The sequence below is a fragment of the Myotis myotis genome, unplaced genomic scaffold, assembly GCF_014108235.1.
Source record: "Myotis myotis isolate mMyoMyo1 unplaced genomic scaffold, mMyoMyo1.p scaffold_m19_p_9, whole genome shotgun sequence".
In the NCBI taxonomy this organism is placed as follows: Eukaryota; Metazoa; Chordata; class Mammalia; order Chiroptera; family Vespertilionidae; genus Myotis; species Myotis myotis.
This window is the reverse complement of record NW_023416401.1, coordinates 1,802,563-1,829,510: the sequence shown is the minus strand read 5'-3', so window position 1 is coordinate 1,829,510 and position 26,948 is coordinate 1,802,563. Positions and strand designations below refer to the sequence as shown.

At 44.2% G+C, this 26,948-nt stretch overlaps 1 protein-coding gene, 1 non-coding gene and 1 pseudogene across 3 annotated transcripts in view; 2 read left to right on the top strand and 1 right to left on the bottom strand.

Moving 5' to 3' along the window:
- The window catches only part of TAF4B (TATA-box binding protein associated factor 4b), a 58,402-nt gene that overhangs the window by 6,585 nt on the left and 24,869 nt on the right, over positions 1-26,948 (bottom strand). For both annotated transcript variants that reach the window (XM_036322292.1, XM_036322293.1), the window contains 4 exons: positions 23,584-23,714; positions 12,305-12,430; positions 10,367-10,423; positions 5,837-5,947 (listed from right to left, as the gene is read on the bottom strand). In XM_036322292.1, coding sequence (XP_036178185.1) covers positions 5,837-5,947; positions 10,367-10,423; positions 12,305-12,430; positions 23,584-23,714 — 425 coding nt within the window. The remainder of the gene's footprint in view (positions 1-5,836; positions 5,948-10,366; positions 10,424-12,304; positions 12,431-23,583; positions 23,715-26,948) is intronic.
- LOC118663881 lies at positions 11,331-11,468 on the top strand. The gene has a single exon (XR_004970184.1). It is a non-coding gene; the product is annotated as a small nucleolar RNA SNORA23 (small nucleolar RNA).
- LOC118662720 lies at positions 25,067-25,292 on the top strand (annotated as a pseudogene).

The window sequence follows — 26,948 nt, the reverse complement described above, 5'->3', positions numbered from 1 at the left end:
TCACCAAAGGGGAGCGGACAGACACCACCTCGGGACGATCTTAAATCCAACCGGACCGTTGGGCTTCTGGGCCTTTTAAAGTCTCTTGAGCATTTTTAAATAGAAATAAATTCGGGCTTCACAAAGAAAAAAAACTGTCAGTCACCAATTTCAAAGAAAAAGCACCATTTTAAGATTGACACAGTAATTTTAAAAATGCACTTATCCAAACACTCATTCCCTTGGCCTCCTGGAGCAGGTTCTGTGGAGGAGCCCTTAGGAGCCTTTCTGCTGCTCCTCCGTCCTTACACGGCTGCCGCCCTACTGAAAGGCGCAGCCCGACTGAGAGGCAGAACCACCGGGACCGCCACAGGGCCCCTCTCCAGGGCAACTCAGCTCTGTGCGGCCCATGTTCATCAGCTCAGAAGTTGCCTGGGCTACTGGGCATGGGCTGGCAGCGCAGAGCAGTTTTGTATTGGGAGTATAAGACAGGCAGGAGGCCCGAGAGTGGCGACCACTAGCTGTCCCCCGCAGGCACCCCACACAGCACTGAGCGTCTCGGTGCCTCCGTTTCTAACCTGCAAAGTGCAGGCAGTGTGGGTGACTGCAGGTGGCGTGTGGGGGGACCTGCTGGAGAGCTCCATGGACCAGGGCCTGGCAGGAGCACACACTCAACAACAGGCGGCCCTCACTTAAGAAATTCATTCCTGCCCTAACCGGTTTGGTTCAGTGGATAGAGCGTTGGCCTGCGGACTCAAGGGTCCCAGGTTCAATTCCGATCAAGGGTATGTACCTTGGTTGCAGGCTCATCCCCAGTGGGGAGGTGTGCAGGAGGCAGCTGATCGATGTTTCTCTCTCATCGATGTTTCTAACTCTCTATCCCTCTCCCTTCCTCTCTGTAAAAAATAAAATATATTAAAAATAAAAATAAAGAAATTCATTCCTCAGTCTGTTGGGAAGCAGGCGGCTTCCAGGCAGAGATGCACATAACCCTCGATCCAGGCCTTTCCTTCCATCCCCTAGTTAACTGGACATTCCTGCCACCTTATTCTCTCAAATCCTGGCTACCTTAGAGCTCATCTGTCCTGCCACTCTCCCCTCGCTCGCCCCACACACACCCTCGTCTGCCCGCCCCCCCTCGTTCGTCCCAGTGAAAGTCTTAAATGTAGTGGAGCTCTGAATGCCAGCAGTGGTTCTCAACCTTCCTCATGCCGCGACCCTTTAATACAGCTCCTCATGTTGTGGTGACCCCCAACCATAAAATTATTTTCGTTGCTACTTCATCACTGTAATGTTGCTACTGTTATGAATCGTAATGTGAATATCTGATATGCTATATGTGTTTCCCGATGGTCACGACCCACAGGTGGAAAACCGCTGGCTAAAGCTAAACACTAGGCTAACGGGCATTTCACACACGTGGCAGCAAGCAAAGGGCCTGTCCTGGGACCGGGAGTTCCCATCAGCTCCTGCAATCACAGCGTGCAGCTCTCAGCTGGACAGCACCGACCACGCTCATCAACAGGGTCTCCGGATGCTCATGTCCACCTCTCCCATTCCACCCCCCGAATCGTAAGACCAAGGAAAAGACTGCGTTCCTGAACCCAAACAGTGAGCGAGGAACGAAAAGGCAGTGCTCACTGGAGAGCAGGACAGCTACACCACCCTCCTCAGGCCGCCCGCCCGATGTTACTCTCAGCCCATGCTACCTCGGCAGCTCTCAGGGGAAAGAAAGCAAGAACTAGGCATGGGACCAGGGGTGAAATGAAAGAAAAATGACACATCTTCTGAGTCTTGGAGGCAGGATCCCTAAAAAGCGCCTGGCTGCTTGGCTGTGTGACAAGAACTCGGACACCGACATCCCAAAGACCCGAGCTCCCAGGACTGAAGGACAGCACGGAGGGAAAGGCCCGGCCGAGGCTGACTGCCCTCTGCTGGCCAACAAGCAGGACTTTTAAGCAACAGGTTCGCATTTATTACCTTCATTTTATTCATTCTGAGTTATTTCATAACACTGACAACCCTGCATGTTAACTCATAGAATCTTGTCACTTCTAAGTCTTCTATAAAAGTAACAGGTCCAACTAGACTGATGTGACATGCAGCCATGGGCTCTGAGTTCTAATGGCTGCGTAATTAGAGAGCAATAAGGATATACTGGTTGTCCTGTGTTAATGACCCCCATCTTTACCCAAAAGAACGCCTTCTGAAATTCCAGACCTCATTTTCAATTTCCTCATGAGAGCTCCAACGGAATGTCCCACACAGTCACCATGTTTCAAGTCCTATTCCTCCCTCCTTCTTTTCTTTCTTATTTAAAGGTCAGAACCTCCCTATGACCAGTATGAATATTACACTGCAATGAAAATATTTCTAAAATAACAAATAATCCGATAACACTGTCTTCCTGCTTAAAACACTCCAGTGGCAAATATCTCCTTCATGACCAGGTCCAAGCATCCAAGTGTGACAAACACGAGCGCCACGAGCAGACCAGAGCTCCCCCGCCGTCTCCTCTCTCATTCCTTTCTCCTCGCAGACTGTGACCATGCCCAGGACAGCTTCCTCTCTCCCCACAGCCATCCTCTCCCGGACTCCTCCTCCAGGCCTCCATCCCATCCTTGGACCACATCACCTGAGTTCTTTAAGATCAACACAGGCAGCACTTCCCCAGTGCCACAGACACACTCACCACGTCGAGACGCGGTGCGGCTCCCGTGTGGGTAGCAGTGCGCTGTATCTGATCCACCACCACAGGCATCCAGTGAGGGCAAATACCTTGAACTTCCTCACTCGCCAGGAGGCAAGGATTTGTGCCTCTGAATATTTTAGTGTTTGGCACTTAGCTGGTATCCCATCAATGTTTCTGGTACAATCAAGTGTCTAGTGCCCAGTAACACCAGTGAACAAACAGTGAAAATGAGCCACATTACGGGCTTTAGAGCATTTACATGAAGACCCTTCTGTCATCCTTAGCTTTAAGCCAAATACATTTGGGAGAAAAATATACCGTCTTTAGATGGCTTGTTCCCAAGCATTACTCAGCCCTCCAACAACTACCTCATCCACTCACTGCCATGAAGCTGCCACCACACGATATTGGAAATGAAAACATATGGGGACGGATACATTACAATATGCCAATGAAACGTGTAGAACATCTGAAGACATGGATCAGATGGACACATTATGTCATTATCTAAAAAAGCAGATTAACGGAAATATTACTGTACTATGAATTTTGTAAAAATATGATAGGATGTGGATAACTTTCTACAATAAACCTATTATTTTTGTGAAAATAAACATTTTAAATATAATAAAAGCCTAATATGCAAATCGACCAAATGGCAGAATGACCGATTGCTATGATGTGCACTGACCACCAGGGGGCAGATGCTCAACGCAGTTGCTGCCCCCATCCCGCAGCCCCAGGCCAGTCAAGGTGGTTGCCAGCGGGAGGGCCCCCCCATCACCCCGCCAGTCGCCCCACAGAGGGAGGCGATGGGTGGTGGCGGAGGGGAGCGGCACCAGCGCCAGACTGGCCAAGGCCCTGCCGGAGGCCCACAGATCAGCCCTGATTGCCAGCCAGGCCTAGGGGCCCTACCCATGCACGAATTTCATGCATCGGGCCTCTAGTTTTAAATAGAAAATTTTCTATTACAGAACCAGGGGAGGAATGCTGACATAAATGCCTAAATAGAAACAGTTTGAGGAGCCAAAAGGGTTATGTGCCAGGGAAGAGCTGACAGTGAAGGACCCGCTGGAAATACAGGAAGGAGACAGAAGGGACTCCAGACACGAGATGAGAAAGGCCAGGCTTCGGAACTCCTGTTAGGAGCCAGGCTTTGGAAGTGGGACAGTCCCCATTTCACATCACATGAGGCAAATGCTGCATCTAACCCTTTGAGTACCAACCAATATCCTAGAAACTATGCTAAAATTGCCAAGGCATTTTTGCTGATTTTACAGCAGTTTAGGAAAAAAATTATGAATCTCAAGTAAATGAAGTTACATATTCAAAAACTTAAGGAAACCTTTACTACACTGACATATTTAGCAATATCATCATCACTAATAAAAGCAGACTTAGAACTGGATGCCATTTTGAAGCTCTGATAGCGCTCCTGGCACTTTTGGCAAAAGACATTTGGAGCGCAATTGCGCTCCCCGGCACTGTAGGGGTTAACACCCAAATGTGTCCTTTCTCCGTGATGGCAGCAGACAGAAACGGCAAGCTGTCTTGTACCCTGGGAAGGTCAGCACAACATGCTCCAAACCACTGGACTCCTAGCAGGGCACCGAGACACCAGACCCTGCGCTTGTGGGGTGCTCCCCCTGGCATGCATGCATCTCACCAATGTCCAGACTGTTGTCTCTCGCTCACTAGTCCCAATAGCTTGGTATCAGCGTTTGCATTCGCATAATGCCCTGGAAGAAGAGGCTATCCAGGTCTTGAAGACTAGCTTATGACATCGGCCTGACTGGGAGATGGTTATGAAGGTATATTGCTGAGCCTGCCAGGCAAAAGCATCTAATTCTGAAGGTCTTTACTGGTAAGAAGAGAGGGAAAAGCACATGCCAGACCAATATGCACACCAAGTGCCAGGGGTTGCACTGACTTGCTCTAGCAGCAGACACAGCTGAGCACTCACCGCAATGGAGGCCAACGCCCGGGTAAGCTTATATGAGCTCTCACCATCCTCTGAGAGACACCTGTCGTCTTTACTGCCCCACAGGCGAGCTGAAGGGCTGTGGTTGGAATCACCACTGCAGCACCTTTCCCACCCCCAATGCGGCTCTATAACCTCCTGGGGGAACAAGTTCTCATTTGGTGGTTAGGCCACATTCGAGTGGCTCTGCTGGGCTTTCTCTCACTCCCACTCAGGAGCCCACGGAGAGAGCTCTAGTAGGCATCTATTCCAATCATGCATCCAGAAACACGGGAGCAAGCACCTCCGCCTACTGGGAGATGGGCCTCAGCCCAAACTCCATGGACAGATGGCACACGGTGGTGCTTGGGTCCACGAGAACTCCTCAGGCCCAGTGTCCAGCAACCCCTAGTCTAGTAATTGTCCCTGCGATGCCCAGTCACTCCAGTAGCCGGCATGCGTCTTGGGAAAGGCGAGGAGGAGATGCGCGGCAGACATGTGGGTTGGACAGCCGGGTCTTTCCTCAAGAGGACCTGGCTTTCCCATCACTCAAGGTCTCTGGGTCCAGGAACTGGCTTAAGTCCATGGACGGGCTGAGGGGCTCTAACTCCGATATCTGCTGACCATTGCAGTAGCTACACCTAGTTAGGCTTTAGCAATTAAGAGCCACCTGTCTCTGCCACCAAGATTCTACCACTCCCACCGACTTTAGGATACTGGTTTGATGGCAACAATTTCTGTCATTAAAGAGAACAGCCACCAAAACCCCTAAGGACACGGAGGTGCCCCTCATGAAGGTGTCTCTCCGAGCCCTGTGGGGAAAACAGCTGAGGTTCGTGGGAAAATAAGCCGGCAGATTCGATCTTCATAGACAAGGTGACTCTGACACACAGGAGAGTGAGGGTTATGTGAGACTGCTACAAAGAACGCACAGAAATAAAAAGCTGAGAGAGCGAGCCTCAGTTTGACTAGAGATGGAATATAGGGAGAAATACAAAGTAAGTATTAAGTAGGAGTAAAGTTCAAGGAGATACATCCCTTACAACTGGACAGAAATTTAGGTTTTATAAAATAGGCAAAGGGAAATTTTCAGAAGCATTTGGCAGCAAATGCGTGCAAGGCAGGGTAAACTATCTGTGTGAATTGCTTCCCTTCGGCTGGCTCTGCTGACGTGAAAAATAAAGTAGCACGCATTCCATCCCTACCTCACTCCCAGGCCCAGCCTCCAGGGGTCTCTTCCTCCGCGGCCCAATGGCAGCCAGGGCGGTGAGGTTCGCATCTCGCTGCTGGATCTGTGCAAGCTCCAACTGCTGCAGCTAGAAGATGGGAGGAAGAAAGACAACGTTTACACACAGTGCTCAGAGGGAGAGAAGCTGGTCGTGGCGCCTGCTTCTGTCTTCGTCACACATTTAAAAAGAGCAGATGGGAAATAAAAAAGAGTGCATGTGTCTGGTGAGACAGGCAGGCTTCGGGAGACAACACGAGAGGTCACTTCAGATTAACGGAGAATAAACCACAGGGGACGGAATCGTAAGTAAAGCAGAAAACATTTAACTAAAGAAAACTAAGAACCATTTTGTATTTGTTCCACAAATGACAGGAGAGCAATCCTTCTTTTAAAATGTGTTTGCATACACACACACACACACACACACACACACACACACACACACTCACACTCTAGAGGCCCGGTGCATGAAATTCATGCACTGGGGGGGGGGGGGGTGTCCCCTCAGCCTGGCCTGCCCCCTCTCATAGTCCAGGAGAACCTCAGGGGTGGGAGGTGACCCGGCGTTCAGGGGAAGCTGACGCCCCATCACACCTCTGCTGCTGCCACAAGATGGCCAGCAGGGGAGGGCAGTTAGGAGCGACCAGGCCAGCAGAGGAGGGCAGTTGGGGGGGACCAGGCCTGCAGGAGAGGGCAGTTGGGGGCAATCAGGCCAACAGGGGAGCAGATAGGTGTCGATCAGGCTGGCAGGGGAGTGGTTAGGGGGTGATCAGGCTGGCAGGCAGAAGCGGTTAGGGGTAATCAGGCAGGCAGGCAAGCGTTTGGGAGACAGCAGTCCCAGACTGTGAGAGGGATGTCCGACTGCCGGTTGAGGCCCAATCCCTGAGATCCCAGATTGGAGAGGGTGCAGGCTGGGCTCAGGGATACCACCCACCTCCCGTGCACGAATTTCATGCACCGAGCCTCTAGTCCTTTCTATAAACAAAAATCCAAAATTCTTCAAAGCACAGGTTTTCTAATCTCTTATGCGTTTTAATCATTCAATACTTATTCTTTTGCCCTGTTTCTACAGGTTGCACTGTGACACGAACATGTCAGCAGGTATATGTCCTGCCTTCATTTTTCTTCCTTCTAGTCAATAACATATGAAAGTGGGAATGCTAGGACCTGTTAAAAAAGAAGTGAATTCTCTGCCTTACTCTGCACCGTTGCCCTGAAGTCACATTTCCCGATGGAGAAAGACGACATTCCAGAGGAAAGAGGGCTGAAGTATAGATAACAAATGCGCAAGAGGAGTCAGGACGTTTGGCTCCAAGGTCAGACAGCTGCCCTGACAACTCTGGACGGTGGGATGAGAAAGGGAAACATGAGGGCTGGATGGCCATCAAGGGCACCGCACACACTCGGACACGTCTGCAGCTGCATGTCACAAAGACGTGCCTGCTGTTTGAAACTGGAATTTGGCAGTTAGGAATCTATTAGAAACCTTTCTCAAACAAGGAGGGAAATGGAAGAATGTCAGTGCTTGCATTTTAGGAAAGGTATCTAGGAAAAAGATTTTTAAGTCAAAATTTAAAAGTGTCAGTATTTACAATATAATGTTACAACTGAGAGAACGCTTATATTTTTTCAGGCAGAAATGGAAAAAGGGAAGAAGCCCTAAAGTTGAAACAGGGATATCCAGACATATTAGCCCCACAACAATGAGGTTTCCAAGCAGACAGGTAAGCCGCCGGGTCCCTGAGGACAGCAGGCAGGGAGCAGCGTCAGTGTACTGGGACAGCTGGAGGCAAACCCAGAGGCAGCGGTTTTCTTAAAGTGCCAGAGGAGAATGCCCACACAGGGAGAAGTCACTAGAAGGATGAAAAACATTTGATAAGAATGTGCCAAATGTAAGTTTGCCCTGATGTCCAGAATGCAAAGAAGAAATGACAGCCTCTACAGCTGCATGAGAGGGAAGGGACCCACAGGGGAGAAGAGGCAGATCAAAACTCTCATTCTCACCAGGCGAAAGCACACATGGACCATGACATTATGCATGAGGGGATTCAAGCTGTGACTTAATATTTACGTGACAGACGTCATTGCTGACACACTTCCTGGCAACAATCAAGCTGCAACTTCTCTACACAGCTCTAGAGTCCTGTTTCAGAAAACGCAGTCTAAATCAAGGAACTCTAAGAAAGCCGTGCTAATTTTCACAAATGAACAAAGAAAATGTGTGCTCCCCCTCAAAAAAAATATCAGAAACTAAAGCTTTATGCTCCATGCCACTGTGATAACCATGAGCACATCCCAAACGATAACCTGACAAATGGCCAATAAGAGAATAACTCAACTCCATTTTATTAAGGGAGGGTCAGTGATTTCTGCAACTAAACAAGTGTGGTATCCCTCTGTGCTGGACTCTGAATTAGGCCCCTCAGAACATTGAAGTCAGTAAGAGCTCTGGGGGTCAGAGGAAATGAAATGACAATATTTTACTTTATCAAACATTTGCAACTAACACAGAGTGGCTCTGTTCTTGGGATGGGGCCAGTGTATTTGATTTTTTTTTTTTTTTCAATCAAATGGATCCAAGATAGAAAACTTTCAAAATATTTTGGAAAGAAATTATATTGAATCCATTTAATCTTGCTAGGAAAAGGAACTGAATGAAGGTGGCAAGGGAGAGGGGAAACACAGGCTTGGTACCACCTGCTCTCATTAAGAGACGTCCTGTTTGTTCACATTTACTCTTACAAATTAAAAATAAATGCTGTCTACCAATTCATCTCTCAGGAAATAATTGTACACAATATAAAACCCAAACAAAGAAACAAACAAAACCATCCCACAGAAACCACAGGAAAAATTAATCTCAGATTCAGATGTTTATGAAGGAGGAACAGGCAGGTAAGATCTTTAAGGATAAAAGGGTGAGCTTTATGATACATTATTTTCCAAAACAGGGTTACAATGAAAAGAAAGTGCATAAGCATCTTATCAATTCTTAATTAAAACAAAGAGGACTACCCATGGCTCAGAGCAGTAATAGCTGCCCATCCCCAGATAATCCATCACCCAGCCAGGCTTGCTGATAAAGGATTACAGGTACAGTTCTCATCATACTTTTTTCAGCTACTATTTTTACATAAGTTTCCCACTGGAAAGACATGAGCATGAGAAATGTTTTGCTGTTGAAATGAAATGTTTCTGGTTTCGATTCTCTTGACTGTTCTCCCTTCCAGGTCTCACCCCAATCCAGAAACCCTGCCACTCAGAGCTCATGTTTTCCTTCCCTACTTGAGTGTAAAAACCCACACTGACTGTAAGATCTTTACTAGATTTCCATTTGTTTTGCCTCAGCTCCGACATTAACCCCCACAATCAGGGCCTTTAAAACCTTCACGAATAGCCTGCTGCTGATGGCCCCTCGGCGCGTGCAGCGATGTTAAGCAACAACAAATTTCATCGTTCAAGAGGCGCAGTTAAGGAAAAGGTGGCTCAGGAAGTCACTCTTATTTAGCACAAAGATCCTTAAAATTGCATGAAATCAGTCAAGTAACTATAGAAACCAATTTCTTCAGCTTCATATCACACGTCTCACACCTCGGTTGTCTGTCTTATTGTCTGCTGTCAGATCCTTCATCAGAAATGTGAACAGGCTGGATGATTTATTCAGCAGGGAAAAGAATCTGTAGGTCAAGTGAAAAATTTCACACACACACACACACACACACACCCGCTTCAACCTCAGGTACTTTCATTTCCTTCTGTTCTCTGCAGCTCTGGGGGCAACTCCAGTGAGATCCAATATTAAGGCTCAATTAAAATAAGCCCCAATTAGTGCAGCTTTTTTCTCTGGGGCTAGAAAAGTCAGGAAATGGATATTGGGAAATGTAAAAAGTCAGCTACTGAGAGGAGGCTGCAGACATAAATGAACTTATTTGTTGATTTCTACAGTTGCTATGCAGAGGCCTCTGGGAGTAAAAGCTTAACCAGTCTAAGCTATAAACTAAACCCCTGCAGCTAAACATGAACTGTGTGAAACAAGGGCTCCATTCCAGAACAGAAAACTGCTGGGCCCAGAAAATTAAAAGCCAGAGGCGTTTTCCATTTAAAACTAAATCCCAGTACCGCCTCCCAGCCAAAGAATTATAAGCAGTATCAGATTTACAAAACGAACAATTACCCTGGAAAAATGTAGCCTATTGTACAGTCCCAGATGCTAAATCTCAGAAGTTACTTTTCCCCCTTAATCCCACATTATTTCCCCCCGAGTGTGCTGCTGGAGTTCACAAAGAGCCCTTCTAGGCAGGCCTGTGCCTGGAAGCAAATGTTAAAAGGAGAGCAAGCACATCCTCACTGACCTCATTCGAAGCGCTGCCCTTGCCCCCGGCGGCTCCCGTCCTCCCAGGGCCTCTGCACATGGCATGCACGGCCAAGGCGGCCCTGACTCCATGCCAGGGGAGAGCTGCCAGTCGCCCCCAACACAAAGGCAAACGCGGGAACTCGGAAGTCCTACCTCCTTGGCTTTCTGCTTCAGTCTCAGCTGCTCTGGGTCTTCTTTATTGGCACGGCTCTATCAAAGGAAAAGAAAATTTAATAGAAATTACAAGCATCTAAACACCATAGCTGCCGTTAAATATTTAATAAATGACAATTTTCTCTTGTGATTGAAAACCTGAGCTCCAGGGGAAATGCCTCAGTCTAGCTCTGTGCACTCTCCCTCTCCCGCCCCTCCCCACCCCCACATCGCCGGTGGCTGCTGCAGCTCCAGCCCAGAGCTCCGACCCAGCATGATGCTAACAATGTCAGGCAGGTCCACAGGAGGCATGATGCTGCTCCTGCCAGGACACTAGGAACTACAGCGCCATGGTATGGATGCAGGAAAAGAAAAGAAGGGTAACCGTTGGCTTAATGCAGCGGTTCTCAACCTGTGAGTCGTGACCCCTTTGGGGTCGAACGACCCTTTCATAGGGGTCGCCTAAGACCATCGGAAAACACATATATAATGACATATTGTTTTTGTGATTAATCAGTATGCTTTCATTATGTTCAATTTGTTACAATGAAATTGGGGGTCACCACATGAGGAACTGTATTAAAGGGTCGCGACATTAGGAAGGTTGAGAACCACTGGCTTAAAGGAATGAAAACTATGGCGAATCTTTAGGTAAAACCATTTTGGGGGGGGTGGGGGGCAAGGACTACTAAAATCAAGATTCTGACTAGCTTCGAACCAATTCTCTCTCTTAGAAAGTGTAATTAAAAAAAAAAAATTTAAGTAGAAGCCTGGCCAGGGTCGCCAGGTGGTTGAATATTGACCTATGAACCCAGAGGTCACGGTTTGATCCCAAGCAGGGCACACACCTGGGTTGCGGGCTTGACCCCCAGTAGGGCGTGTGCAGGAGGCAGCCAATCAATGATTCTCTGATTCTCTCTCATCACTTATGTTTCTATCTCTCTCCCTTCCTTTCTGAAATCAATAAAAAAAATATATATTTTTAAAAGCGCAATGTGGAACATCATGTAGTAGAAGAGTAAGTGAGGAACATAGTACTGGCCTAGTGTTGTCTCATTGAACATAATTTACCACTGGCCAGCCTCCAAATTCTCACACAGAAAAAAAAAAAGATCCAGAGACAGAGAAATACCAATCAGACCATCAAACCTCAGAGGGAAGCCGGGGTGGGGGGGGTTAAGAGAGCAACCAAAAGACTTATACGCATGCATATTAGCATAACCATGGACATGGACACTGGGGCAGTGGGGGCTTGTCCTGGGGGTGGGAGTGGCTGGGGAGGGGTCGATGGGGCAAAAGGAGACTTATACTCTAAAAGGGGTGGCTGCCAAGAACACTAGAAACTAACACTCAGGTGTTTGAAACACAAAACAAAACCAGTGTCCACCTCGAAGGCTACACAAGGCCCAGGCCTGGAAAGAAAGGCGGGGCAACACGCGAACTGCAGGGGGATGAGCCTCCCTCGCCGGCACCTGCAGCCCGGGCGGATGGTACACAGGGAAGAGGAATACATAACAGCCTCCCTGCTCCCTCTTTACTCCCTCTCTAACCCATTTCTGGAATCCTACATTTTGTTCCATAAAATCCCAATTACTCTTAATTCTACCCATACCTTGCTGCCTGTCTACCTTCCCAATTTTCCTCTCTCAACTTCAACGTGCTTGGCACAGACCAATCATACAGCTGAAAACACCATGAAAGTTGTATGGAACATTTGTTGGGGTGACGCGAGGCACACAGAAATTGAGAAGGAGGTACCTCAATAAACTCAATTAAATGAAAGCCACGGTGCCCTCCCATCCTGGGTGTGAGAAACTTTATCAAAAGAAATCCTGGAGAGAAAGCGAAGCCCAGTAAAACCAGGACAGTCACCAACGAGGAAAGCAGTTCTGCCCTCCTTGCCAGGCGTGCTCTCTCAGGGGCCAGGCCGGGCCTCACCTTGGCTGCCTTCAGCAATATTTCTCTTTCTTCTAAGTCCTTTCTCTGCTTCTCCAGTTGATCCAGCTTTTCGAGAAATTTGAGCTGTGACCTGGTATCACTAGACAGGATGTAATTTTCACTTGTCTGGAAATAAAAAAAAGTTTTATGATGGTCCTAGGCAACACCTTCTACATTAGGTCTTGTTACAAACCCGCTAACGGCAGGAACAGCAATATAAACAGGGTCGCTAATTTTTCAAAAGTATTATTTTAATTTGTTAAACAAACATAACAAAAAAAGAACTTTAATCACCCTTAACATCTGAGAAATGATTAAGCATTTAAATTTCGAAGAGTTTTCCTAGTAAGCTTCATTGGGAAAGGGTGGGGGAATTCAGCCAAAGACCTTAACAAGAAGTAGAAAGCATCAGAGTGTAGCATTTAACTGTAATCTAAATCTTTTTAGTTAAATTACTGTCTGTCTGAGCAGACTTTAATATGATTAATTAAATCTTAGGCTTGTGAAGGATAAAAACAAAACAACTGCTTCACTGAAAAATAGACCAAAGGTGGAAGTTATCACTCCTGTTTCCATTGTTGGATCGCTCTGACCTTCTCAAGTGAATACAATTTCCACCAGACTAACAGCATGAGATAAGATGGCGAACATTCAGATCGTAAACCGTTTTAAGGATTCCCTTAAGCCAAGCATGTCTAACTCGTGGCCCACTGGCCGCATGCACCCACTACGAATATTTTTGTGGCCCAGCCAATGTAATGGTAAGTAAGAAACATTTTAATAAAAATTTAGTGACTTAATTTTTACAATATCCTGTTGTACATAATTATTAATAACTACAATGCTCCCTAATGACTGATTACTACAATCGTGTTGCATTCATTTCACTTTCATGCCTGATGCACAGGCGCACCATTTCTCTCCACTAATACTTGCAGAGAATGGCCACGTCATTAGTCTTGGACTGACTGGTTTGGTGTGCGCAACAGGAAATATTCCGCTTTCGGACAACAAGAAAAATTGGTTTCTTTGCACTACGCTTATTAATATGTGCGGTTATCCAGTGTCTGGTAAGTAAATGTTCAAGAAAAAAATACTGGGGAGAAAGAAACATGGCGGCATAGGTAAACACAGGAGTTTGCTGCCTCGAATAACAACTTCAAAAATACAATTGAAAGACGGAACAGACATCATCCAGAACCACAGGAAGGCTGGCTGAGTGGAAATTCTACAACTAGAAGGAAAGAGAAGAGCATACCGAGACTCAGAGGAGGTGTGGTGCGGAAGTAAAATACTAAGGTACAGAGGCGCACACGGAGCAGGCTGGCGGCTGAGGGCACGGTTGTCATTTTCAATCGGGAGGGAGTCTCAGGCTCTGAGCTCCAGTTCCAGGCGAGTCTCTGGGGACCCAGACTCATATGGGAGAAGCGGGACTGTCTGGCATTGGTCGGAACTCGAGGGCAGCTTTCTCTCGGAGGGGCTTGCAGCGATTGCCGGGACACTGAGAAGTGGAGCCTCTGAGAGCAGCCATAACTACTAGCCCTGCCCTGTTGATCCCGTGGGACCTGCCCCACCCAAGCCCTGCAGGGAGGCTCCTGCTGGGTAGCCTCAGGCAAAGGCTAGATTAGCACCTCCCTAGAGATCCAGGAGCCAATGTACCCAGAGGTCAGAGTGGGCCCATCCAGTTTGCAGCTCCGTGGAACCATAAAGGACACACTCAGGGGACAGACTCAGTGAGCACCAAAGCCCCATTGAAGCAAGTCTTGCCCTGGAGGGGTGTCTCCAGCACAGAAGTTCTCCCACTGCAGACACAGCTGATTCTCACAGCCAATTGGCCTGGAGGTCAATTCCTCTCAGTGATACCTACAACAACCAAGACTTAACTACAACTAGACTGTGCACAAAGACCACAAGGGGGGGCACCAAGAGTGTCCACCTCAGGTAATTGGGGAAGCTGAGCCACTGTGCCTTAGTGGAAACTTAGCACAGAAAACCACTTTATCAACACAGGGAAGCATAAAAAATGCGGAGACAAAGAAACAGGACACAAATGACAGAAATGGAGGAAAGCAAACTACTGGATACAGAGTTCAAAACCACACTTTTAAGGTTTTTCAAGAATTTTCTAGAAACTGCAGATAAACTTAATGAGACCTACAAGAAATCTAATGAGACCCTCGAGGTTATGATAAAGGACCAACTAGAAATTAAGCATACACTGACTGAAATAAAGAATATTATACAGACTCCCAGCAGCAGACTACTGGATCGCAAGAATCAAGTCAACAATTTGAAATACGAAGAAGCAAAAAACACCCAACTGGAAAAGCAAAATGAAAAAAGAATCCAAAAATACGAAGATAGTGTAATGACCCTCTGGGACAGCTTCAAGCGTACCAACATCAGAATTATAGGGGTGCCAGAAGAAGAGAGAGAGCAAGATATTGAAAACCTATTTGAAGAAATAATGACAGAAAACTTCCCCTACCTGGTGAAAGAAATAGACTTACAAGTCCAAGAAGCGCAGAGAACCCCAAACAAAAGGAATCCAAAGGGGACCACACCAAGACACATCATCATTAAAATGCCAAGAGCAAAAGACAAAGAGAGATTCTTCAAAGCAGCAAGAGAAAGAAACTCAGTTACCTACAAGGGAATACCCATACGACTGTCAGCTGATTTCTCAACAGAAACTTTGCAGGCCAGAAGGGAGTGGCAAGAAATATTCAAAGTGATGAATAGCAACAACCTACAACCAAGATTACTTTATCCAGCAAAGCTATCATTCAGAATTGAAGGTCAGATAAAGAGCTTCACAGATAAGAAAAAGCTAAAGGAGTTCATCACCACCAAACCAGTATTAGATGAAATGCTGAAAGGTATCCTTTAAGAAGAGGAAGAAGAAAAAGGTAAAGATACAAATTATGAACAACAAATACACATCTATCAACAAATGAATCTGAAAATCAAGTGAATAATCTGATGAACAGAATGAACTGGTGATTATAATAGAATCAGGGGCATAGAAAGGGAGTGGACTGACTATTCTTGGGGGGGGGGGGGGAGGGGGATGTGGGAAGAGACTGGACAAAAATCGTGCACCTATGGATGAGGACAGTGGTGGGGAGTGAGGGCGGAGGGTGGGGTGGGAACTAGGTGGAGGGGAGTTATGGGGGGAAAAAAAGAGGAACTAATGTAATAATCTGAACAATAAAGATTTAACTAGTCAAAAAAAAAAAAACACCAGGGGGAAAAAAAGAAAAAAATATTAATTTTTTACTAATATATTCTATTATTTTGTTAACAATTACTCATTTATTTCATCCTTTTGTATTCAGCATGTCTCTATCGAAATAAACCTACATTTCTATGGAAATTGAAGCTTTCGTGTGTTTTTTTTGCAGCCCACATAAACTTAAGCCTTGTTTATTTGACCCATTTTGCCTTTGAGTTTGACATGCTTGCCTTCAACTATGAACTTGGGCAGACCTACGTTAAAAGAAATTAAGTATCCTATATAATCCTATATAATAAAAGCCTATATGCAAATTGTTCAACTGGGAGTTCAACCGCTCGATATGATGCGCGCTGACCACCAGGGGGCGGCGTGGAACATGGCAGGCATTGGCGACGCTCTATCCACTGAGCGAAACCGGTTTTGGCCCAAGATTCTTTTTAAATTAAATTTTATTGTTGGTATTGCACTAGATCACAGAGTATTGCATAGTATAAAGAACAAAGCTGTATTAGTGCTACTTATTTTACTTCACATATAATAACAAAAAGAATTCTCAATTGCTTTCTAAGTTAAATAAGACAAGATAGAATATGGAATACATTATAGGCCAACCATAGAGATATAAACATAATAACCAGTGGTTTCTTAAATACTTCATCTTTACAATTTCTGTGTTCAGCTAAACTGGAGATAGTTTACAAAGACAACAAGCAGTACTGGCAGTGGGCAGCAGTGGAGGTGCTGCCGGCCCCAAAGGGTCCCAAGAGCGGGACCGTGGTTGGATGGTAGAGCAGGTGAGCGGCCGGCGCCAGTCCAAGGTGGTTGCAAGTGGGGACCCGATCGCCCTACCAATAGCCCCGCAGACAGCAACCATCAGGGGCAGGGGGCCCCCGACCAATTGCCCCGCAGGCAGGATGGTGGAGCAGGTGAGGGGGTGGCACCAGGCCACAGTGGGCTGCCAGGCAGGGCTGCAGGGCTGCAAGCTGGGGCTGGGAGCCTGGGGCCCGATCCCCACAGGCCACCCCGAGGGACCTCACCCTTGCACAAATTCATGTACCAGGCCTCTAGTACACTTTATAAATAAGAGCCATAACAGAAGAATAATTATGTCTTAATTGATCCATAAAATGATAAAATTTACGATATTTTAGAGTATAAAACCGTGCTTTTCAATCTAAATACTTTGTTATTTTCTTCATCTGATCCGACGACCTACCCCTCCCCTCTAATGCATGGATGAGTGTGCATACTTGTGGTGGAGGGCAATTTCCCATCAATATGTGAGACACCTTGCCTCCATTCACCTAATGATTCAGACATCAAGCTACAGGAGAGGGACCAAGGAGACTGTGTAACTGGAAAACATTCAGTCCAACAGCCAGTCTGGCTTGTAAACCATGGGTACAGCACCACTCCCAGCTTTGTTTTACCCCATGCTTATGGCTGATCCAATAAACTGGCACTGAAAGATTTCCTATGTCCAAGATTCTTTTTATTTTATTTTTTTTTAAATATGTTTTATTGATTTTTTACAGAGAGGAAGGGAGAGAGTTAGAAACATCGATGAGAGAAAAACATGAATCAGCTGCCTCCTGCACATCTCCCACTGGGGATGTGCCTGCAACCCAGTTACATGCCCTTGACCGGAATCGAACCTGGGACCTTTCAATCGGCAGGCCGACGCTCTATCCACTGAGCGAAACCGGTTTTGGCCCAAGATTCTTTTTAAATTAAATTTTATTGTTGGTATTGCACTAGATCACAGAGTATTGCATAGTATAAAGAACAAAGCTGTATTAGTGCTACTTATTTTACTTCACATATAATAACAAAAAGAATTCTCAATTGCTTTCTAAGTTAAATAAGACAAGATAGAATATGGAATACATTATAGGCCAACCATAGAGATATAAACATAATAACCAGTGGTTTCTTAAATACTTCATCTTTACAATTTCTGTGTTCAGCTAAACTGGAGATAGTTTACAAAGACAACAAACAGTAAATTAAAAAGGGACATAGACTTTCTAAACTTTAACCCAACCTCACTCCCACGCTGAGGTTCCTCTTCTCCCCCAACTTTATAAAGCCACCTCCGGCTTCATGAATGCACCCTTACTATTCTCTTCCACATACAAAACAAGTGAGTACGTTCTCCTCTCCTACTGAGTACCTGACCTTATTTCCGTGACAGTACCCCCATCTCATCCTGTTCCTTCCTGCCTACCCAGTGGCCTAACTGAAGATTTCATGCACCACAAGGTATGGTTTAACAATAAAAATACAAGGACCTAGACCAGTGGTTCCCAACGTGGGGCACATGCCCCACTGGGAGGCAATGTAATTTTTAAGGGGGGCAATCCAAGAATGAATTATTAACAGTGAATATTTTGTATTTCTTATGGTTCTAGGGGTCTAATATACAGTATATAAACATATCTATGCATTTCAGTTCTGTTTTGAAACTTTATTTGCTATTTTTCATATCAATTCATGTATTATTATTCTTTTAACCATTTCCTAGTAATGTCTTCCTCAGCACTGCAACTGTCCTTTTGTTCTTTTCTTTTTCTCTTTCATGGATTCCATGTTCTTTGGAAAATTGTTTAGACCAAGTCAATGGCCTTTTAGGCTTCCTCCATGTGAATAGGAGCTCACTTTTTGAATAATAAGAATTTCATGTCACGGGGGGAGTAAGAGGGAACATCAGGGTTTTAGAGATGCTTAGGTGTGGCGTGGCCAAAAGAAGGTTGGGAACCACTGACCTAGACCAAATGCTAACATCGTCAGTGAATCCCAGCTAAGGGAAGACTACAGTTCCTTTCAACTGGAAGCACGGAAGCCCCCTTACAGCTGCGGACATGCGAGTTGTCATCTTTCTTCCTCAGGAAAACACCTGGCAGACAGATCAAAAGCTTTGTACCGGACACCACTTTCTACTTCCTCACTGAAATCTCAGTCTATGGACTGTGATTGATTAGAGAATTATATCTCACCAGGCGAAAGGTTATCAAAAGCAGATGGATTTGAAATGAGGGGGGGGGGGGGAATTTTGCTTTTAATAAAAGTAGCTCGCCCTAACCGGTTTGGCTCAGCGGATAGATTGTCGGCCTGCGGACTCAAAGGTCCCAGGTTCGATTCCGGTCAAGGGCATGTACCTTGGTTGCGGGCACATCCCCAGTGGGGAGTGTGCAGGAGGCAGCTGATCGGTGTTTCTCTCTCATCGATGTTTCTAAACTCTCTATCTCTCTCCCTTCCTCTCTGTAAAAAATCAATAAAACATATATTTTTTTAAAAAAGTAGCTAGCTTTTGTGAAATTCATGGAGTAAGGACATACAGAAGGCCAAGAGACATATGAAAACATGCTCCAAGTCACTCATCATCCGAGAGGTGCAAATCAAAACGACAATGAGGTACCATCTCACACCTGTCAGAATGGCTGCCATCAACAAATCAACAAACTACAAGTGCTGGCAAGGATGCGGAGAAAAAGGAACACTCGTGCACTGCGGGTGGGAATGCAGACTGGTGCAGCCACTGTGGAGAACAGTATGGAGTTTCCTGAAATATTTCTTTTTAGATAAATAATGATTTGCATTAGAGTAAATGAGTCTCCACCATGTGCTATCAAATTCTATTTTATGCTCTTTTCAAATAAAGATATGAAAACTGCTGTGCTGAAAAAAAAGTTCATGGAGTAAAATTTCCCACACTGTACAGATAAAAAAATATATCCTTTCAGGGACGAACTGAAATATAAAGACAGGGCCAATGCTCTGACACAAAGATTATTACAATCAAAGTCTTAAAATAAGTATAAGTTTTGAAAATGTTTTTATTGATTTCAGAGAGAGGGAAAGAGATAGAAACATAGATGAGAGAGAAACATTGATTGACAGGCTGCCTCCTGCACGCCCCCTACTGGGGATCCAGCTCACAACCCAGGCAGTGCCCTGACGAGAATCGAACCGTGACCTCCTAGTGCAGTGATGGCGAACCTTTTGAGCTCGGCGTGCCAGCATTTTGAAAAACCCTAACTTAATTCTGGTGCCGTGTCACATATAGAAATTTTTTTTGTATTTGCAAACATAGTAAAACAAAGACTTATATTTTTGATATTTATTTTATATACTTAAATGCCATTTAACAAAGAAAAATCAACCAAAAAAATGAGTTCGCGTGTCATAGGTTCGCCATCACTGTCCTAGTGCGTGGGACGATGCTCAACCACTGAACCATCCCTGCCAGGCCAAAATAATCTTGCAGTAGACCCAAATATAATTAAATGATGATCGTTTCTCTTTAAAGGATAATGTGGCTGCCTTTCCATGCGTACAAATTCAGACAGGGGCACTGACTGTATTAAGGAGCGAGTGTGGAGGAAGGTGGGGGGAAAATCACTCAGGACAGGCAGTAGACACAGAAAGCTAAGAAGGTATGAGCTTCACGCTAAGTTATTCAGGGAGGGTCCAGATGAGGCAGAAACTATCATTTTGTAAAGGGTAAGTAACCAAATCCGTGGAACACACGCTACTGACATACAACAGAAGAATTCCATCTGAAGGCTGTACACAATAGAGCTCTGCAGACAAGTCAGAATAGTCAGCTCTACCTGGAAAATTCTATTCCACACTAAACTGTACATGTTACATTTTGTATAGAAACTGCCCATCGTAAGCAAAAGTGCACTATGTACCTCTGAACCAACAGGGTGATGGAGGCAGGAATAGGGGAGAATCCAAGTTTGAAAAGTTATGATTCTAAATATATGCAGCCCTGGCTCAGTGGTTAAGAGTGTCAGCCAGCCCCCTGGAGGGTCACTGGGTTCTATTCAGTCAAGGGTAGGGTTGCAACCTCAGCTGGGGCTCATGCAAGAGGCAACCAATGGATGTCTCTCTCTCCTCTTTCATATGCCCCCCCTCCCTTCCACTCAAAAAAAAAAAAAATCAATGGGAAAAATATCCTCACTTCTTGAGCGAGGATTGTTAAAAATATATCCACAGCCCTAACTGGTTTGGCTCAGTCCCAAGTTCGATTCCTGTCAAGGGCATGTACCCTGGTTGCAGGCACATACTCAGTAGGGGGTGTGCAGGAGGCAGCTGATCGATGTTTTTCTCTCATCAATGTTTCTAACTCTCTATCCCTCTCCCTTACTCTCTGTAAAAAAATAAAATAAAATAAAATATATTTATTTAAAAAAATACACACACAGACACCCTCTAGCTGGTGTGGCTCAATGGTTTGGAACATTGTCCCGTAAACTGAAAGGCTGTGGGTTTTATTCCTAGTCAGGTTTCAGTCAGCGCATGTGCAGGAGGCAGCTGGTCAATGTTTCTCTTTCTCATCAGTGTTCCTTTTCTCTCTCTCACTCTCTCTCCCTTCCTCTCACTCTAAAATCAAACATATCCTCAGGTGAGGATGAAAAAGAAAATTATAGTTATAAAATACACATACACACACACACACACACACACATACAGGGAATGAGAAGTACACAAACAATAGATCAATTAAACACACAAAAAAGGCAGTAACAGAGGAAATGAGACAGAAAATAGTGAAATAGCAGTTCTTCCTTATCAGTAATTACTTTAAATGTAAATGGATTAAACTAGCCAATCAAAAGGTAGAGGCTGGCAGAATGGATAAAAAAACATAATCCAACTATATGCTATCTATAAGAGATTCACTTTAGATGAAAGCACATAAAAGGTTGAAAGTGAAAGATGAAAAAAGATATTCCATGTGAAAAACAACCAAAAGAAAACAGGAGTGGTTATATTAATATCAGGCAAGATAGACTTTCAGTCAAAAATGGTTAAAAGAGATAAGCTACTACATATAATGACAAAAGAGTCCATTCATCAAGAAAACATACACACCAGGGCCTTTGCCCTGAAGGGTCATAGGTTCGATTCCGATCAAGGGCACATACCTGGATTGCAGGTTTGACCCCAGATCCCAGTCGGGGTGCATACAGGAGACAACCAATTGGGGTGTGTGTGTGTGTGTGTGTGTGTGTGTGTGTGTGTGTGTCTTCTCTCTCCCCCTCTTTTCCTTCCCGTCCACTATCTCTAAAAAAAAAAAAAAAATCAATGGAAAAAATATCTTCAGGTGAGGATTCAAAAAGAAGATATACAAATTAAAGTGGCCAAATATATGAAGCAAACATTGACAGAACTAAAAAGTGATATAGTTCAATAATAATACCTGAATTCTTCAATTGATCCCTTTGAATAATGGGTAGAATATCTAGACATAAGACAAATAAGGAAATGGAGAACATGACACAATGAACTAGATCTAGCAGACACACACAAACACTCCACCCAGCAACAGCAGAATCTATATTTTTCTCAAGGGCACATGGAACGTTCTCCAAGAGAGACCATAAGCAAGGCCACAAAATAAGTCTCAATAAATTTAAAATGATTAAATCACACAAAGAATCTTCTCTGACCACAGTAAAATGAAGCTGGAAATCAAGAATACGAAGGAAAATGGAAATTTCACAAAAATGTGGAAATTAAACAACAAACTCTAAAACACCTGTGAAAAATTGCCACTCTTAATCAACCAATGAATGAATCAAAGAAATCTCAAGGGAAATTAGAAAATAAAGAGGAATGAAAACAAAAACACAATGTATCAAAACTTATTTATGTAGTGAAAGCACTGCTCTGAGGGAAATTTAGAGCAGTAAATGCCTACATTTAAAAAGGGAAATCTTATATATCAGTAATTTGCTTTTACCGCTTAAAGAACTAAAATAAAAATTAAAGTAGGATCATTACTGATCTTTTCTTTTTAAAATATATTTTATTGATTTTTTATAGAGAAGAAGGGAGAGGGATAGAGAGTTAGAAACATCGATGAGAGAGAAACATCGATCAGCTGCCTCCTGCACACCCCCCACTGGGAATGTGCTCGCAACCAAGGTACATGCCCTTGACCGGAATTGAACCTGGGTCCCTTCAGTCTGCAGGCCGACGCTCTATTCACTAAGCTAAACCAGTTAGGGCAGATCAATACTGATCTTACAGAAATAAAAAGGATGATAAGAGAATGCTATGAATAATTATATGCCCTAGAAGAAACAAAGTCTAGAAACATACCCAAGAAATACTGATATTGGGTTTTTTAAAGCTTTTTCTTCTTCTCATCACATATTTTTAAGTCAGTCCAACAAATTCTGACAAGGATTTATACAAGTGAGGACCTCAGCAACTATATAAATAGCCCTTCCAAGGTTCTAAATGAAGCAGAAAGGAGAGAAAATACGACGATTCCTCCAGGGATGTGCCAGGGGCCAATGCCGCCCTGGCGTCTTTGAACCTAAGGCGAGGACAGCATCGCATGACCATTCTTGCAAACTCAAAACCACATGAGGCTACCCACACCCCATGTTGTATAAAACCAAGGTGTAAACATTCTTGACATTGGGGGAAAGCGTGATCTTTATCCTTTTTCTTTTCACCCCTCACCTCTCCCCGAGTACCGTCATTCAAATCAATCAAGGGCTTTCATCCTGACGGTGGCCAGTGATGTGGTTCACACCATTAGGGGCAGACAGGCTATCCTTGTCCTCAGCTGTTTTCGGTGTGAAAGCAGTCAAGACGAGAACGAGTGGCACCAGGATCAGCACCGAGGCAATGATGTGACTGCCTGAGGGGAACGGGGTGTGAGCAGAGCACAGACCCCTGACGAGGGCGGAGCCACACAGTGCTCCGTTCTAACACATCTGCCCCTCACAAGCTGAGGAGGAGAAGCCTGGGCCAGAGCAGATGCCTATGCCAACTTACACGGGCACTGAAGCTCTGGACACCATTTTAAACTCCATTTTAAACTTTGTTTGTCACGTAAGTGAATTAAGGAAGGCAAATTAGGAATGTGATTTTAATTTTCTACCAACATAAAGTATGTCTCAATCATTTTCTTTACAAATATACTTAGAATACAAATCCATACCAAAAAAAACGACTGTGAGCATGACAAAGAGGCCAGAAGAGCCTCGGCTGCTCGAGCGAGCGAGTCCTTTACCTTGTAGGCTGTCATTCGATGCCGAGCAATGGTCGTCAGCTTTTCCAGGAGGCCGCGCAGTCGCTCCTGTGTTGCCTGGGAGATCAAACTCACGGCCTCGGAGCTCAGTTCCGTGATGTCATGCTTTCTACCTGTGCAAGCAGAGGAACCCAGGATGTGTTTTGGTGGAGGCTGATAATGGAAATAATTAGCACAGCAGGTATTCTGTTCCCCCTGGAAGTCAGACCCATTATGAATAAAGGTTTGGAGATTATGATTTTCCTGGTAAAGTCACAACTTCAAAGATCTTAGACATTATATTAATAAAACCTAGCCTGAAGCCTCAGAAAATATAGACATTGTTTCGCTGAGCCTCTAGGATCACTCTCCTTGCAAGGTCATTTATAGGACAAAGTTAATAAGAACACAAATCAAGCCTAGCATTCAGGGAGAAAAATGGTAACTGCACAAATCAGTGCTGTATTCTGTTAATTTTAGTAATGAAAAAAATAGAACATTACACTTAATCCTACTTGACACTGCTAACAATTTCTGGCATTTCAATGAATTCAGATTGTGAATTTCTGTTAATGCCTTGTCTACAGACATACCTATACTCCTTTTATCCATTACCAATCTGCTGACATTCAAAATGGGTTCAAAGACTCCTCATTCCATCCATCCATTTGAATCACTTCTCTTTCACTGTCTCTCTTTCCTACTCTGAAACCAGACTTTCACTCTTCCTCTTACTAACTGGAAAGAAACTCTTAGGAAAACATACCCAAAGGCAGAAGTTCATTTACAAGTCAACCTTATCACTATTTAAATAGTAATTCTCCAGCTTGGTGAAACCACCTATCAACAGAGACCTAAATCTAAAGATATAAGTAATTAGGTAGTGGAATTTAAATGAGCTTTTAATAGTGTTGCTGTGTTTGTTTTTTAATCCTCACCCAAGGATATTTTTTTCCTCATTGATTTTTAGAGAGAGTGGAAGGGAGGAGGAGGAGGAGGAGGAGGAGGAGGAGGAGGAGGAGGAGGAGGAGGAGGAGAGGGAGAGAGAGAGAAAGAGAGAGAGAGAGACATCAATTGATTGCCTCCTGCACACACCCCAAACTAGGCTGGGGATGGAGCTTGCAACAGAGGTAGTACTCGAACCCATGGCCCTTCAGTCTTAGGGCAAAACTCCAACCACTGAGCCAAACCAGCCAGGGCTGTTGTGTTTGTTTTTAACATATGCCTATACACAGAAATTTTAAAATATTAATTTGATTTTGCACTCTATCTGAAATAGTGTGAATGAGTATAGTAAAAACAAACTTTAATTAAAAGCCAACAAATCTTAACAGCATTCTTTGACATTATTCCATAATCAGTGTTAAACTTTAATTCAAAATGTGGACTATAATAAACCAGATAGGAAGATTTAAAAAATTATCCAGCGGGAGCACCAAAGGCCACGAATTCCGTCTGGAGGCGCCTCTGAGCTCGCTTGGGCACCATGGGCAAAGCTTACCCTCCCGAGTTAAAGAAATTTATGGAGGAGAAGTTACCACGGAAATTAAAGGGTCGCAGACATGTCCAAGGAATACTGCGGGATCTGATCCCTGTATGAATCTTGTGATGGATACGTGTGGAGAGGCAACTGGTGGGCAAAGAACAATACTGGAGTGGTGGTGATACGAGGAAATAGCGCCATCATGATAGAACCCTTGGAACGAGCATAAAGAATGGCTGTAAGGGAGCTATGGGGGGGAAAGAGGAACATCTGTAATAATCCGAACAATAAAGATTAAAAAAAAAAAAAAAGAATGGCTGTAGTCACCAGAGAAATCAACTGCTTCCACATGTTCCCTCTCCACAGCACCTGCTTTACTACAACAGAGTCCTGTCCATTTTCACATTCAACTTTTGTTAAATAAACTTTTGTACTGATCAAAAAAAATGATCCAGCTTCTCCTACGCCAAACCTTCAAAATGTGCGTTACTGCTTCTAACACACTGAATTCATCACCGACTTTAGACTCAAGAGGGGAAACCACAGCACAAAGTCAAGTCCACCAACAGCATCAGCATTAACAGGCAGCGGGAATTCTGCAGCAGGGACGGGACTTCACACGGAGGACAGGGAGTGACATGCCAGCTCAGGCTTAAACTAAGACAATGAACATTTTAAAATATTTAGTTTAGAAGGGGATCTTTGAAAATTTTACATGTATTTACAAAACAGTCAGTCATCCTATGGAAAGATACACTTTTCAAATATTAAAAATAAACAGGGCTGGATTTGTAAACAATATCAGGATTTCATGAACAATCAAATGTTTAAATATCTTCACTAAACCTATTTTAAAAATGACAAAGTTAATACTGTAAGAAAAATCCCCACTGTGAAATAAAATACTTTGTTAAAGTCCACATAACTGATTAGGAGATCTAGTTGGTGTTTGCAAACTTGCTAGGTGATTTACAGAGGTCTGTGTGAGTTAGTTTACGTAAATACCAAGCAGAGAAAACACTGGCATGCTTACTCTAACATATTTAAGTAGAAAAATCTTCTTCCAAAATTTTAGGGGTAAATTTATATTTTCTGTTACTAAGGAATGATCTTAGAGTTTTTAACCTGTTCAGTAAAAAGGAAATTTTACTAGAAATGGAAAACATTCCCCAAAATAACATAACTCCATCCACTCTATGGTCAATTTTTTTCAAGCTTAGGAAAATTCAGAAGTAAGAAGTTTTGCAATTTCTCATCCTGTTAAATGACAGTTTGTGTTTCATCAAGAACTGAAAATACCAATAGTTGTCCCCAGAATTTTCCTTGAAAACTGAGGCTGCAAACTGAATGTGGTCTCTATTCAGTTTGTTTACACAATATGATGGGAATACAATTGTGCCTATTGCTTATACACTGTGTAAGCTGCTTGTGTAATAACAGCAGAGGGGAGCAGCTGGGACACGGACCACATGGCTAACAAAGTGGCAAATATTTATTATCTGGCCCTTGCAAAAAACAATCGCCCATTCCTGTCCAAAAAGATTAAAAAATGCTCTTCCAGTGCTGAAAATTTTCCTACCATATAATCAATGTTCAAATCAAGCTAGAAATAAAATATGTAAGAGGGGCAAGGAACTGACAAAATTACCTACTGACATGCTACCAAAGCTTCAGATAATTATATGGCTACAAATACCAGGAGTTCAAGTATCAGGAAATTTCCCAAGCTGTCACAGAAAAATATAGTGCTTGGGCTTGTTCCAAAATTAAAGAGCTGGCTCCTGTGCAGTACAGAATGCATATGGACAGAAGGAAACTTGGAGAGAGAGAGGGAGAGAAGTCAAACAACACACAAGCAAACAGAAAACAAACAGTCAACTCTTCT